Below are 15,241 nucleotides of genomic sequence, written 5' to 3'. Positions count from 1 at the left end.
CATCCTGGATCACAATTTTATAAATTCCTTAGTAAGATCAGATTTTAAACATTACATTTTAAATTATTTTAAAACATATTTGATGCTTCAGAACAACTAAAATTTTTAGTATAGAAGATGTACTTTACAAGCCATTGGTCTATTCATTTAATTCATTGTATTGTTTACCATTTAAGCCCATGAGCTCATTCAGAAAGGCAGATAATTATCCACTCTTTTTGTCTTAATTCTAATTAATATTTTAAATGACTTTAAAGAATACCAGAATCAAGAGTCATTTGGATGTGTTTTATAACTCATATTTTCCTGAAACCACCAGTTGGTAACCTACTTTTCCCTTAAAATCACATTTGTTTATTGTATTTGCTTTGCATATTCAACTTACTTACAAAACAGGCTTAGGAAATGTTTAGCCCATTCTATACGTATATGTTATATTTCTTACTGTTAATATTATAAAGTAACAAATAAGAAAGTGTTCATAACTTATGCACCCAGTTAGATTTTCTTAGACCCTTGTTCTTCTGTGATAAAAACATGTGTTGTAGAAACAGCAGTACAATTTTTTTTTTTTTAATACACGGAGGGAAAGAGTTGTAAAGTATCCTAGTGTTTTAAGCAGAAATCTTTGTTGGGTTGTTAACTCGATGAGTTCTCATTTCAGATTTGTTCTTGCTTCAAGACTTCAGTCTGACTGGATGTTGATGCTGTATTTTGCACATACCCATTTGACTGTGACAGTCACCATCGGGTTGCTTTTGATTCCAAAGGTATTCTTCTAACACTGCTTTTCTCTTGCGAGACAGTTATATGAGATTAGCAGAAGATGTTTCTCCTTTAAAGAATATCTGGCAATATATACAAAGGGAGGTATGGAAATTAACTTGACACTCTAAAATGTTTTTAAGGCTCTCTCAGGAAACTGTGTCCTTTTTGGATTTATTAAACATCTTACATAATTTTTAAATGCCTCAACTTGTTCAAAATCCATCATCTGTTTGTTTCAGTCCTTTTATAACTATTTTAATGTCTAGTTATATATTAATTATTACAGATTCAAGGTACAACATCATGACCATTTTTAAAAAGGATTATTCTATTCTAAACATCCTCTTGTTTAGATTCACATTCAGAAAGGTCTTGTGTTTTTAAACATTCAGAGAATTTTTATGTAACTAGAAATAACTATAATATTGTTTAGAGAAGAATCTCAGTAAATAATGATAGATTCTGACAAAGACTTATCTAGGCAGCATTATATAGTGGAGGGATTCTGACTCCTACTCCACCACACAGTAGCTGTGTAATACATTAGCCAAGACTTTTTTATCTCTCTTAATTTCAATTTCCTCATCTATGACATGATAGCAATAATCTAGTAGTAGTATATATAAGACTGCTTGACTTATATATATTATATAAATTACATATGTAAGAGTTTTATATATATATATATAACATATATAAGATTGCTTGGAATGAAATAAAATGGTACAGGTGTTTTAAAAATAAAAATGTACTATACAAATTACAGCATTATCACTGTTATTTCCCTGTTTGCAGATAGCGAAACAAAACGTTAAAGCATTATCTATCTTTATCAATGCTACACAATAAATATATCAGTAGCACAGCTGAAACCAGAATTTTGAATTTTTATCTTTCACTCCAGGCTTTACTTCAACTCTCACAATTCACCAAACTGTTGAGATTCGATTGAAAAAGCCAAATTGTTATAAATAGAGCAAAATACTTATTTTCTTCCCTACTTGAAGTCCAGTACATCAACTAGCCACAATTTTCATGTATTAGTCTATTATTGAAATGTATCTTAATAATTGACATACTCTGCATGATGTAATGGACACATTTATTAGATGGATTTACCTCAGACTATTTTTTCATTTAACAAATATTATTGAGTTTCCAAGAAAATTGAAAAATATATTCATACAAAAACTTTTACACAAACACTCACAGCAGCATTATTCTTAATAGCCAAAAAGTGGAAACAACCCAAATGTCCGTCAGCTGATGAATGGATAAACAAAATGTGTTAAATCCATACAATAGAATATTATTCAGCCACGGAAAGGAATGAATTGCTAATACATGCTGCAACATGAATGAACCTTGAAAACATTATGCCAAATTAAAGACAGACACAAAAGGCCACATATTGTAGGATTCCATTTATATGAAATGTCCAGAACTGGCAACTCTATAGAGACAGAAGGTAGATTAGTGGTTACCAGAGGGAGGGAGAAAGGGAAATGGGGAGTGACTGCTAACGAGCACGAAGTTTTACTGATTATGAACACATTCTGAGATTAGATAGTGGCGTTGGTTGCACAACCTTGTGAATATGCTAAAAAACACCAAATTGTACACTTTAAAGTGGGGAATTTTATGGTATGTGAATTATTTCTCAACTTTTAAAAATTTAAGTATTATTGAGGAGCTATGTTAGGCACTGTTCTACATCCTGGAATAAGAGTAATGAACACATAAAAATCTGTGTTCTCATGGTGCTTATATTATGGTGGGGAGAAAGAGAACATAAACAAAATGCTAAAATAGCATTTTAGATAGAGATAAATGTTGAGGAAAAATAATAAAATAGGAAATGGATAATAACTGATAAATAACTGCTCCTTAAACTTGTAATTGTCTAAGATTTTGCTCAAGAAAAGCAATTTCATTCTTATAAGTAACCTCCAGGGTGGTTTAAAGTGTAGAATGTGAGAGTTTGGAGAGCAGGGACTCTATTGTTTTCATCTTTATGGCCTAAATTCATGACACACACAGATCCACAAATGTAAGTAGATGAGGAAAGGAAAGATTGATCAGCTTCTATGGATTTCTCAGTCTCAATTCAAAACATTCATTATTGCTTAAACAGAGAATTGCCATTTCACATGTTATCTCATATTCATGTTCATTAGGCTAGCTGAATATTTTAACAAAAGTTCACAGTAAAATATCTCTTTACAATCAGAAGGAGCCCTGGTGGTGCAGTGGTTAAGAGCTTGTCTGCTAACCGAAAGGTCGGCAGTTCGAATCCACCAGCCGTTCCTTGGAAACCCTATGGGGCAGTTCTCCTCTGTCCTGTGGGGTTGCTATGAGTCAGAATTGACTCATCAGCAACGGGTGTTTTGGTTTTACTGTCAGAACGTGATATGTTAATTTTTTACAGGAATCTGACCTGATGATAAGCTAGGAGAGGAGAACTCATGTTCTCTAACCTATTCTCTCAATTTTCATAGGACAATCACTTGGTTTACAGGTTATCCAGGTGGCTGGATTGTTTTGACTTTCCTTCCTGCTATCCATCATTTATCCAACTCACTCTTCCTGACTTCTCCACTTAAAAAAGAATAGAGGTAGCAAGAGTGCCTGAGACTGAAAAGTGTTAAAGACCAAATGAAAATAGTCAAAATATTTCAAAATATAATGACGGAAGAACTTAAGAATAATGATGAACTTAAGAATAAAATGCAAATGTATCATGGAAGAGGAATAAATGTAACTTAACACTGGGACCCTGGAGAAAAGACAAGGGTGAAAATAGGAGTCAGAGAGGGGACCAAGTGCTAATATTGCCTTACTAATAGGTATAGCATTTAACATGGAAAACAAAACACAAATATTTTTTAGAAATCTTTTGTAAAGAATTTAGTGAATGGATTTATCTAAGTGAAGAAATGATATTAACATTATAACCCTTAGAAAGTTATTGTGCTATGTTTTACAATGGGTTAATGCCTACAGCTTATACTGAATATCTATTGCAGTTTTCACATTCAAGCAATAACCCACGAGATGATATTGCTACAGAAGCATATGAAGATGAGCTAGACATGGGCCGATCTGGATCCTACTTGAACAGCAGTATCAATTCGGCCTGGAGTGAGCACAGCTTAGATCCAGAGGACATTCGGGTAACGCCAGTATTTCCTGTGTTTTATTTCAGATTGAGTCCATTTATACATGCAAATATGTGTGAGTTGGTGTGATGTGTACTCACGTGTGTGTGTGTTAGAGAGAAAAAGAGAGAATTATGTGTGTGTGTGTTAGAGATATATGTGTGTGTGTGTTAGAGATAAAAAGAGAGAGAAAATGTGTGTTTGTGTGTAAACTGAAGATATCAAATACAGTTAGTTCAGTTCTAAAATATATACTCATGGTATAAATTAGAATGCACAGGCTATTTCACCTCTTACAGTAGCCTGGCCAACTTTGATAGTGTTGACTGACTTGATGGCAGTCATAATGGTTAAATGATTATACATGTTCCGTAAGAGATGTTTATGACATCTTGCTGATGGAAAGGTAGGGTAGATCTCTGAGCAGAGAGCCCACATTATTTAAAATAATCTGTGGTGATAGATCAGCATTTTGAGGAAGAAGATGCTTTTAGTATCTGATTGTCTGTTGTTCCTTAACCTAGTCTAACATCAGATGTAACTTTATCAGTGGCTATATGATTCTTACAATATTGTTTAGATACATAGTTCATCAGTAGATAGACATGCTGTGTTTTGTTATAGTCTGTTATGGTCCAGGTTCAGTATGGTCCACATCACTTGCAAGTTCAAAGTACTTGATCCACGAAGCAAAGATGGAATGCATGAGTTCATGTCTTAAAGTTCAAGCTCCACGTGAAACAAAACACAATATCAGAAAATAAGAATGAGGAGAAAGTTGATGAGTACAAATGTTAGGAAAATCTGTAGAGCAGTTTCCCTACAGAGTTCAAGCTTATTGAATTTGAATAACATTTAGTAACATTATCTGGCTGAAATGTTATGTCTATACTTCTTTGAATTTGCTCTTGTTTAACAGGATGAGCTGAAGAAACTCTATGCCCAACTGGAAATATATAAAAGGAAAAAGATGATCACAAATAATCCCCACCTCCAGAAAAAGCGGTGCTCTAAAAAGGGCTTAGGACGTTCAATCATGAGACGAATTACTGAGATCCCAGAGACTGTCACCAGGCAGTGTTCCAAAGAGGACAAGGAAGTCACAGACCACAGCACAGCCAAAAGCACTGCCCCCGTTAGGAAGAACCCGCAAGACTCTTCATGTAACTCTGGAAAACCCAAGGAGGAGTCCCTAAAAAACCGAGTCTTCTCACTAAAGAAATCCCACAGCACTACTTATGATCATGTAAGAGAACAAATGGAAGAGTCCAATACCTTACCATCAGAAAGCCAAGAAGAGGAGGCTACAGAAAATTCCATGCTAGAGTCTCTGTCAAGTAAAAAACTAACACAAAAACTTAAAGAAAACAGTGAGTCTGAGTCCACGGAGTCAGTGCCTTTGGTGTGTAAGTCAGCAAGTGCTCACAATCTCAGTTCAGAGAAGAAGCCTGGGCACCCAAGAACATCTATGTTACAAAAGTCTCTCAGTGTCATAGCAAGTGCCAAGGAGAAGACTCTTGGATTAGCTGGGAAAACCCAAACGTCAGGTGTGGAAGAACGTGCTAAATCCCAGAAACCTCTGCCAAAAGATAAAGAGACAAACAGAAAATGTTCAAATTCAGATAACACTGAGACTAAGGATTCTGCCCCCCGAAACTCCAATCATTCAGAGGAGCCAAGAAAACCTCAGAAATCTGGAATTATGAAACAACAAAGGGTCAACACCCACACAGTCAATCCTGACATGAGACCAGCTACCACACAGACGAAGGACAACTTTGACAGAGAAGAAGTATGCCCTTGGGAGATTTATGACATGACCCCTAGTCTTGTGCCTTCAGAATCAAAAGTTCAAAAACATGTATCTATCGCAGCTTCTGAAATGGAGAAAAATCCAACTTCTTCCTTAAAGGAGAAATCTCATCAGAAGCCTAAGGCAGCTGAAGCATGTAAGCAATCCAATCAGAAGAACATAGATAAGGCTGAGGTATGCCCTTGGGAGAGCCAAGGTCCGTCCCTTTTTGAAGATGAAAAGCATTTGATTTCCAAGACTCGGGTTCTCCCAGGGAGACCTAAAGACGAGAATACCAGTCAGCATTATGCAGCCAATGTGTGTACTGGGCAATATGAAGAACTGCCCCCCAAAGTTGTAGCATCAAAAGCAGAGCGTGAAAATCTCAGTCAAATAGGAGATCGGGAAAAAAAGATATCTTCTTCTGAGGAAAATGTGCCTGGCTCCTATAACTCAAGTAATAACTTTCCTCAGCCTTTAACAGCTCGAGCTGAGGTGTGTCCTTGGGAGTTTGAGACCCCAGATCAACCAAATGCTGAGAGAAATGTAGCTTTACCTGCCTCTTCTGCTTTAAGTGCAAACAAAATAGCAGGGCCTCAGAAATAAGAGGTCTGGGAGACTTTTAAAGTGTAGCATCCCCAGAAAGAGAAGGAGGAAAACCTGAATTCTATATGAAACAGAAGATATAAGGATCAAAAATTCCCAACAAGTATTTGTCAATCAAGGGAAATGTGACAGATAATGAGATGAAGTCAAAAGCATGGGAGGGAAGAAGCCTAGAGGGCAGGAGCAACAATAATCACCAAGGAAAAGTCAGACTTTGGCTAAGACCAGGCATTTCCCTGCTAACAGTAGGAAAATATTTGCACATCAGCATGTCTAAGGGAAATAGCCCCCAATGTTTGCCCCTGATCGATATTTACTCATGGGACTTTGAAGATCCTAAGCAAGGCAAGCTAGAAGATACAGAAGAGGTGTGAGTCTTTGCAATGGGGAGAAAAGGTATAGACCTGTGTGACTGAAATTCTGAATAGCTGACTAAAAAGAACTTCTTACTTTACCTGTGTAACCTTGATAGCACTGCTAACTTAATGCATCCTCAAAATACCTTTTATATCAATGATTGCTCTCATTTTCTTATAAATATATGTTTCAGTACATTGTTGTGTCTCATATTCAAGCATTCCAAATTGTATAATTTTTGCAAATAAGTTTGATATTATGTGACACGACACATATATGCAATCTGCAGCTACTCAATTGTTATTGCAACGTAGAAAAATACCTGCTGTCAACTTTAGTTGGTTCTTGAAGTACGTAAGCTTTCTCTGGCTTGGGAAGCCATAACTGTTACGATAAAATCTTTTCATTTTGGCTGTGGTTTATATATTGTGAATTTGGATTTGACTCTATTATTTCACATCATGGTTTGTTATACTGTCTTAATCAGGGTTTTTTATACAAGATAAGTTACTTGTTTTTGCACTTCTTTTTAGTGTCAGAAGCTTTATTAATATTGGAGATAAAGTGGTCCTACTTAGTCATGTGTCTCATTAAGTTAAGGACAACTTTTCATTGTTTGTTAAAAGTCAGAGATAGATAACACCTTCATTCCAATTAATTGTCCCTTTTAACTCTTTCAGTATTTCATGCTTAGCAGCATTTCCTAAGGAAGAAGCTGAGTGAGAAAAATCTACTGTGGATTATTGTTTCCATTAGAAAGAGAAGACTCTAGGAATGATAGGAGAATTATAGCAGTACTACAGAGCCAGACAATTTGCCTTTTGAAACAAAGACAGAAAGGTAGCTCCCGATTGCACTTTCAAGGGATTATTTTTTTAAAGAGAAAAATTATGGTAGTATCAAGATCATTGTATGGATGTATATTTTATTATGCATACTGAATATATACTATTTTAAATTAACAAACTATTTATTCTCGTAAAGTCTTATTCATTGCTTCAGCTAGGGCTAGAACTTGCTGGGCTGAAATCCCAAAGAGATTTGTAACCTGATTTATTTAAAGCCTATAAAATAGTATGGGTTCTTCATTCTCCTAAGCACTGGAAAACTTGAAAATCCCACAAATTGTCATTGTGAGCCACCTGGCTCAGAAGTAAAAATGTAATGTTTATCTGCAAGCCAGACAGCACTCAAAGCATGTTCTATAAAATTTATTGCATTCCACACTGATAACTTGGCATGAAAATCCTAAACTGCTGACTTAGTACTATTGATGTGATCATGCAATGAGATGCTATTCCAAAACTCATTCTCATTTTATTTCAAGAGGAACCACTTAAAAATAGAACCCAGACTTCCCTTCTTCGCACACTACACACTGAAGTACAAACTGCTTATTTAACCAAGACATTTTCAGCCCAAATTTCGTAAGGGGCAAGAAGAACGTGCAAAGAGGATAAAAGATGGGTAAAAGGAATCAGAAGGTGGATATGGGCTGTTCTTAGAGAATATTGTTCTCAGTGGAAGGTACAAATTAGGAATTCTCCATCTTCAGAATCAAACTTTTCACAGCAGTTTTTATTCATCAGTAAGTGAGCGCGTCATTGTTTTGCAAAGCTGTGCATAAATCTTCCTCACCCATTTGCTTGCTTTGTGCATTACTCAGGTTGGTGGGGTAGGTTTGAAGAGAGAGAGAAACTCCTGTGTGTGTGTCTGTGTGTACCGTTCATTTATTTCTGTTTCTTCCCTTCCTAAGGATCCCTGGTGGTGCAGTGGTTAGCACTCCACTGCTGACAGATCAGTGGTTTGAACCCAGCAGCCGCTCCAGGGGAGAAAAGACCTGGTGATTTGCTCCCATAAAGAGTTCAGCCTAGGAAACCCTATGGGGCAGTTCTACTCTGTCCTATAGGGTCATTACGAGTTAGAATCGACTCAACAGCACACAACAAGAAACAACTTTCCTTCCTTATCAGTCAAGACCTGTCTACTTGAAGACCTTAGAATACTATTTTAAGGTCTGTCTGTTAGTTTGGTTTGGAGTTTCTAGACCCACCCAATTGCTTCATTTATTTCTGAGATCTGTTAGCACTTGATTCACTTTTTGAGAAATAAGCAGTCAAGCATCAGTGACTTTTTATTGCACTGCAGGATGATCTGGGTAGAGATGTGGCTTAAAGAAAACTTGCCAAAATATACCTAGTGACATTCTACAGTCCATAGATTATCCTCCACCAGCATAGATCAGCGAGAGTGCCTAGGGTCTTTCGTAGAGTTTCATTGCCATTACTTATCACCAAGAGAAGTTCAAATCTACAGTACTCGAGGCTATTCTACCCGATTCAAAGCAAAAAGGAAGTGAATAATGAATATTAAGGTCACAAACACTTGCTAGGTTGTCCTTCTCAGTGCATGTGCAGGCTGCATCCTGTCCTCGTTTTTTAGCCAGGGTTTATAAATAAGTAGATTTATACCAATCTTGATAGACCTGTATATTTTATGCAAGAATTAAATGCTTTAAGACATGAATTATAACTCAACTCATTGTAAACTTTGGTGGCAATATGGATTTGAAACTCGACAGTTCTCTTGTATTTGCTTCCTAGGTTTCTGCATGCAAGTGATGACAGGTAGGACTGAAAAACACTGCCTTTTAACTTCTAGCATTTAGTAACCGAGAGTTGTAGAGTCAATAAAGCTGTAAGTCTCTTCACTTAATCTGTGCTTCTTCTAAAATTATTATCTGAAACCTACAGCATCCCACCATGAAATATTTGGTAAATTTGTTGTGATGTGTTGCAGCATGTAAATAATTATAACTTCTCTGCAATAAAGCATATTTATATGAAAGTGATTGGTGGTGATTTGTGTGTTCATCTATCAAAAATTTGATTTATCTCACCAACTTTGGAAGGATGAATTCCATATAGATCTGTGGCTTCCGTACACTTATGCACATTCATCATCTTGCCTACTACAGGAATATGTAATTAGCCAAATGTGACCTCACACTTAGAGGTAATCATTTGAGACCAACAAAACCTACTAGTGCTATTGGTTTTGATTTCAGAAAACTCTTCCCAAAGGAGAACTAATTCAGATACCTTATTTATTTATTTATTTATTCAGCACACATACCAGGCAATCCTGCTAAGCAGTAATAATACAAAGATGAGCAAAATGAAAAAGACCTCCAATGACACTTAGACCCATAAAAGTATTTAGTCACTATTGTAGTAATACTTAGGAGAACATGACTAAGTCACAGAGTCAAGGAAGGTTTAATACAGAGTCCAAGTTCACAAGGCTGAAATTCTGCAAGGGCATGAGGTAGAAAGGGAAGGGGTGTAAGGTGGGAAAGGTAATTGTGTACAGCTATACATGCCATGCTTCAGGTTATCTACAGCTTTATCCTGCAGTATTGGGATACTTGTTAAAAGATTTTAAACAGGGGAGTAATCAGGCTATATATTATAAGGATCATTTTGGGAGCAGCCCAGAAATGAAATGGAGTGGGAAGAGACTAGGAGCTGCTAGACCAGTGAGAAAACTAGTGCAAGAGTCAAGATAAGAGAAGATGAGGGCCTAAGGAGGTGAGGAAATGATGACTGGTTATTTTATCAAAACAGTGTCTTCAAGTGGGTTTATTGTTTTGTTATATTCATTTGAAGTCAGAAAAATCAGAGCAGTAAGATATCTATGTCAAATACGAATGTTCCTTCTAAATTTGTTGCCATTTTGGCTAATCTCAAAAGTTTTAAAAGCCATCTCTGAAGACCTGTAGACGTCACATCATCTGCTCATGAGAAAAGCTGTGTTATAGCACACCTGGTTTGTGCTGTGGGAAATCTTGTTACTAAACTGGGCTGGGAGAAAAGGAGCTGAAGGCTTGCTGCCGCATAGACTTAAATTTGTATCTGTAAGTGGTAACTCCCAGAAGCAGGTGCGGAGAGGGCGGCAGGTGTGGCAAGGGGGCAGAGGGGGTAGATCCACACCTTATCTATGCACTCATCTTTCCTTTAGATGGCTCATAAAGAAAACCAGTTGTCAATGAGTTGATTCCAAATCATGACAACCCCATGTGTGTCAGAGTAGAACTGTGCTTCGTAGGGTTTTCAATGACTGATTTTTTGGAAGTAGACCGCCAGGCCTTTCTTCTGAGGTGCCTCTGGGTGGACTCAAACCTCCAACCTTTTGGTTAGCAGCCAAGTTAGCACCACCCAGGGACTCCCAAAATGGCTCACAGTGATTGCCCTTTCCCATCTCTTAAAACCATTGTGTAGTCCATATTCTATATACTCCTGGCATTTATACATAGAATCAGTGGTATAAGTGCCACTTTGAATGATCGTAATGACTATGAGAGAAGTGTTTAATGATTAGCAGCTCATGAAAATCAAGTCTATTGTGCTTTCTTATGAGATAAGGAAGATGTAGTCTTTTCAGTTATTGTTGGCATTGCTTAGTTGATGACTGTATTATTTTTCATATATATGATAAAGCTAGTCATTGTTTCTTTGTTCTAAATTTAGAAACTTCTTTGTTAAAAAAAAGTAGGGGAGATAATCCTGTCAGACATAGTCTATCACAAAATTGTAATAATATGAATCTATTGTTCTAAAACAATGCAGGTGGTTAAGATTTTCTTTATTAATTCAGTATATTTCATCTTTTCCCCAGAATACTTATAAGAACAGAAATAATATCATTCCAATTTTGGTTATTTTCTCTTTAGACATTTGTTTCTCGGAACATAGAAGGGCAAACTTCAAGCATATTTTATGTTATAATTCATTGTTAACTGGTTAGAAGGCAGACGATGAAATGTATGAATTGGTTTTTAATTTCCCTGTCTCCCTGTGATGTGAAAATAGTGCTTTGCCAGAAATAACACTGATTGATCAAATGAAAATGGAAAATGAGGGATAAATATAGAAAAAAGCCTATGGTGCACAGTAGTCACATTCCTAGAAAGAAAAATAAGAATTAAATACGCAAATAGGAGTTTTGTGACTGTTCTTACAGAACATACTCCCATTTCAGTTCAAACAACAATAGAAAAGGAAAAAAAATGCCCTCTTTTGTGCATACAAGAGTCAGATTTTATGCACAGTCTTTCCACAAGCCCACCTTGTGATTTTATTCCTCCATGTCTTTTGTCTTGCTATTTGGTCCAGCTGAAATTCTTTTCCATCTTTCCGCCTGTCAACAAAAGGAGCCCTGGTGGCAAAGTGGTGAAGTGCTCAACTGCTAACCAAAAGGTCCGTGGTTCAAACTCACCAGCTGTTCCAGGTGAGAAAGATGTGGCAGTCTGCTTCCGTAAAGATTTACAGCCTGGAAGGAACACTATGGGACAGTTCTACCCTGTTCTATAAAGTTGCTATGAGTCAGAATCCACTCGATGACAGCGAGTTTTTTTTTTTTAACTTGTCAGCATCTTATTTATGCTTCAGTAAATGAATCATATGATTTATTATCTAATAACAGAAAACTTCTGAGAGTGAAGGTGCAGTATTAATAATCGCACCTGGATAAAAGCAAACTGGGACTATTCTGGGCAACCTTGTTTACCCTATTCAAGGAGCAGCACAAACGCCCATTCCTCTTAGGAAGTCTTTCCTAAAGCCCTAAGTCAGAATGAATTTTTCCTCTGTGCACCCCTTAGGATTTTGCTTAAGACTGTTACTGCATTGCCTTGCAATATGGTTAGTTCCCCACTCCTCTGAATCATCTGCTAAATTAAGAGCTCCTTGAAGACAAGGGAGGAGCCCTGGTGGCGCAGTGGTTAAAGAGCTCAGGTGCTAACCAAAAAGGTTGGCTGTTGAAACCCACCAGCTGCTTCACAGGAGAATGATGCGGCAATCTGCTCCTGTAAATATTACAGCCTTGGAAACCCTATGGCATACTTCCATACATCATGAGTTGGAATTCACTAGATGGTAAGGGGTTTCGGGTTTTTTGGTTTGAAGGCAAGAATTTGTTGTATTCATTTATTTACCCCCCTGTCTCAGGCAGAGTGCTTTGCCCAGAGCTCAATGAGTATTTGCCAAGTTGAAAATCTTAAATTACTAATGATTTTCTGAAATACACTTGAAGAAAAAGATAAGTTCAGAAGTAAGTTGGATGAAGACTTGCTGCAGAATTTCTAAAATGTTGGTTACTAACTGGTCTTCAGTATAAATCTTGGCAATTCCTGAAAAATTCACAGATTATGACTGACTATATTGTGCAAATGGTTTGTGCATGACTATTAGCTGAAAGGTTGGCAATTCAAACGCACCCAGAGGCACTTCAGAAGAAAGTCCGGGTGATCAGCTTTCATAAAGATTACAGCCAAGAAAACCTTATGGAGCTCAGTTCTACTCTGTAACACATGGGGTTGCCATGAGTCAGAATCGACTAAACAGCCATAGGTTTGGTTTTTTTGGTTTTATGTTAACTGTAACTCTCCAGCATTATCTAAGTGTTTATTTGCCACCATAAGGAAGGAAGAGCTTGAGGTTCAGATCATGGCTCAGTTTATTAGAGCTATAAAAGATTTTTCCACATGTTACTAACAGTAAGAAAGATTTAATTATGCTATAGGAACTTGCTTGTAGTTTTTTTTTTTTTTGTTTGTTTTTAACTTTCTGAATAATAAAGCAAAATAAAGCACTCTGGGTCCGTATAAAATACCCAAATAGAAATAAATTCTGATGATAGGATTTCAGATGTGTCTGAAAAATGAGAATTTAGTTTGAACAAACTATTTGGATACTTGGCTGACTTGGGAATTTCTTATTCTTATTTTTCATATTATATAGAAATAGCAATGATATGGATGCATATAACTATGTAAATATTCCATTGTTCTTGTTATTAGGTGCCACTGAGTAGGTTCTGACTCATAGTGACCCTACATACAACAGAACAAAACACTGCATGGTTCCGTGCCATCCTCACAATTGTTATGTTTGAGCCCATTGTTGCAGCCACTGTGTCAATCCATCTTGTTGAGGATCTTCTCTTTTTCGTTGGCCCTGTACTTTACCAAACATAATGTTCTTCTCCAGGGACTGGTCCCTTCTGAACACATGTCCAAAATACATGAGATGAAGTCTCACCATCCTTGCTTCTAAGGAGCATTCTGGCTGTACTTCTTCCAAGACAGATTTGTTCATTCTTCTGGCAGTTCTTGGTTTATTCAGTATTCTTTGCCAACACCATAAATCAAAGGCATCAATTCTTCTTCAGTCTTCCTTATTCGTTATATAGCTTTCACAGGCATATGAGGTGATTGAAAATACTTTGGTTTGGGTCAGGTGCACCATAATCCTCAAAGTGACATCATTGCTTTTTAACAATTTCAAGAGGTCTTTTGCAGCAGATTTACCCAATGCAGTATGTTGTTTGATTTCTTGACTGCTGCTTCCATGGGCATGGATTGTGGATCCAAGTAAAATCCTTGACAACTTCAGTATTTTCTCCTTTTATCACGATGTTGCTTATCAGTCCAGTTGTGAGGATTTTTGTTGAGGTGTAATCCATACTGAAGGCTGTAGTCTTTGATCTTCATCAGTAAGTGCTTCAAGTCCTTTTCACTTTCAGCAAGCAAGGTTGTGTCATCTGCATATCACAAGTTGTTAATGAGTCTTCCTCCAATCCTGATGTCCCATTCTTCTTCATACAGTCCAGCTTCTGGTATTATTTGCTCAGCATACAGATTGAATAGGTATGGTGAAAGGATACAACCCTAACGCACAGCTTTCCTTATTTAAAACCATGCAGTATCCCCTTGTTCTGCTCGAACGACTGCCTCTTGGTCTATTTACAAGTTCTGCATGAGCACAATTAAGTGTTCTGGAATTCCTATTCTTCACAATGTTATAATTTGTTATGATCTACACAGTCGAATGCCTTTGCATAGTCAATAAAACACAGGTAAACATCTTTCTGGTATCCTGTGCTTTCAGCCAAGATTCGTCTGACATCAGCAATGATATCCCTTGTTCCACGTGCTCTTCTGAATCCAGCTTGAATTTCTGGCAGTTCCCTGTCCATGTACTGCTGCAATCATTTTTTAATTATCTTCAGCAGAACTTACATGTGATATTAATATTGTTGGATAATTTCTGCATTCTGTTGGATCACCTTTCTTTGGAATGGGCACGAATATGGATCTCTTTCAGTCAGTTGGCCAGGTAGCTGTCTTCCAAAGTTCTCGGCCTAGATGAATGAGCACTTCCAGCGTTATATCTGTTTGATGAAACGTCTCAATTGGTATTCTAATTTTTTTTCAGAAGTAGATCGCCAGGTCCTTCTTCTAGTCTCTCATAATCTGGAAGCCCCACTGAAACCTGTTCACCATGGGTGGCCCTGCTGGTATTTGAAATACCGGTGGCATAGCTTCCAGCATCACAGTGACATGCAAGCCACCACAGTACAACAAACTGACAAATGAGTGGTGGAAATATTCCATATGTGAATTTAAACATATAGGTTACATGCACATGGCATATACACATACAATTTGTTTGTAATTGGGAAAATATGTAGAAGGCATTTAAGTTTGCAACACAGTACA

At 37.0% G+C, this 15,241-nt stretch overlaps 1 protein-coding gene across 1 annotated transcript in view; it reads left to right on the top strand.

Moving 5' to 3' along the window:
- The window catches only part of GPR158 (G protein-coupled receptor 158), a 734,231-nt gene extending 727,907 nt beyond the window's left edge, over positions 1–6,324 (top strand). Inside the window, exons 9-11 of the mRNA XM_004380527.2 lie at positions 665–770; positions 3,795–3,941; positions 4,846–6,324. Coding sequence (XP_004380584.2) covers positions 665–770; positions 3,795–3,941; positions 4,846–6,324 — 1,732 coding nt within the window. The remainder of the gene's footprint in view (positions 1–664; positions 771–3,794; positions 3,942–4,845) is intronic.
- Positions 6,325–15,241: the final 8,917 nt, after the last annotated feature.

This window comes from Trichechus manatus, unplaced genomic scaffold (assembly GCF_000243295.1).
Source record: "Trichechus manatus latirostris isolate Lorelei unplaced genomic scaffold, TriManLat1.0 scaffold00075, whole genome shotgun sequence".
Classification (NCBI taxonomy): Eukaryota; Metazoa; Chordata; class Mammalia; order Sirenia; family Trichechidae; genus Trichechus; species Trichechus manatus.
This window is presented reverse-complemented; position numbering and strand designations above follow the sequence as displayed.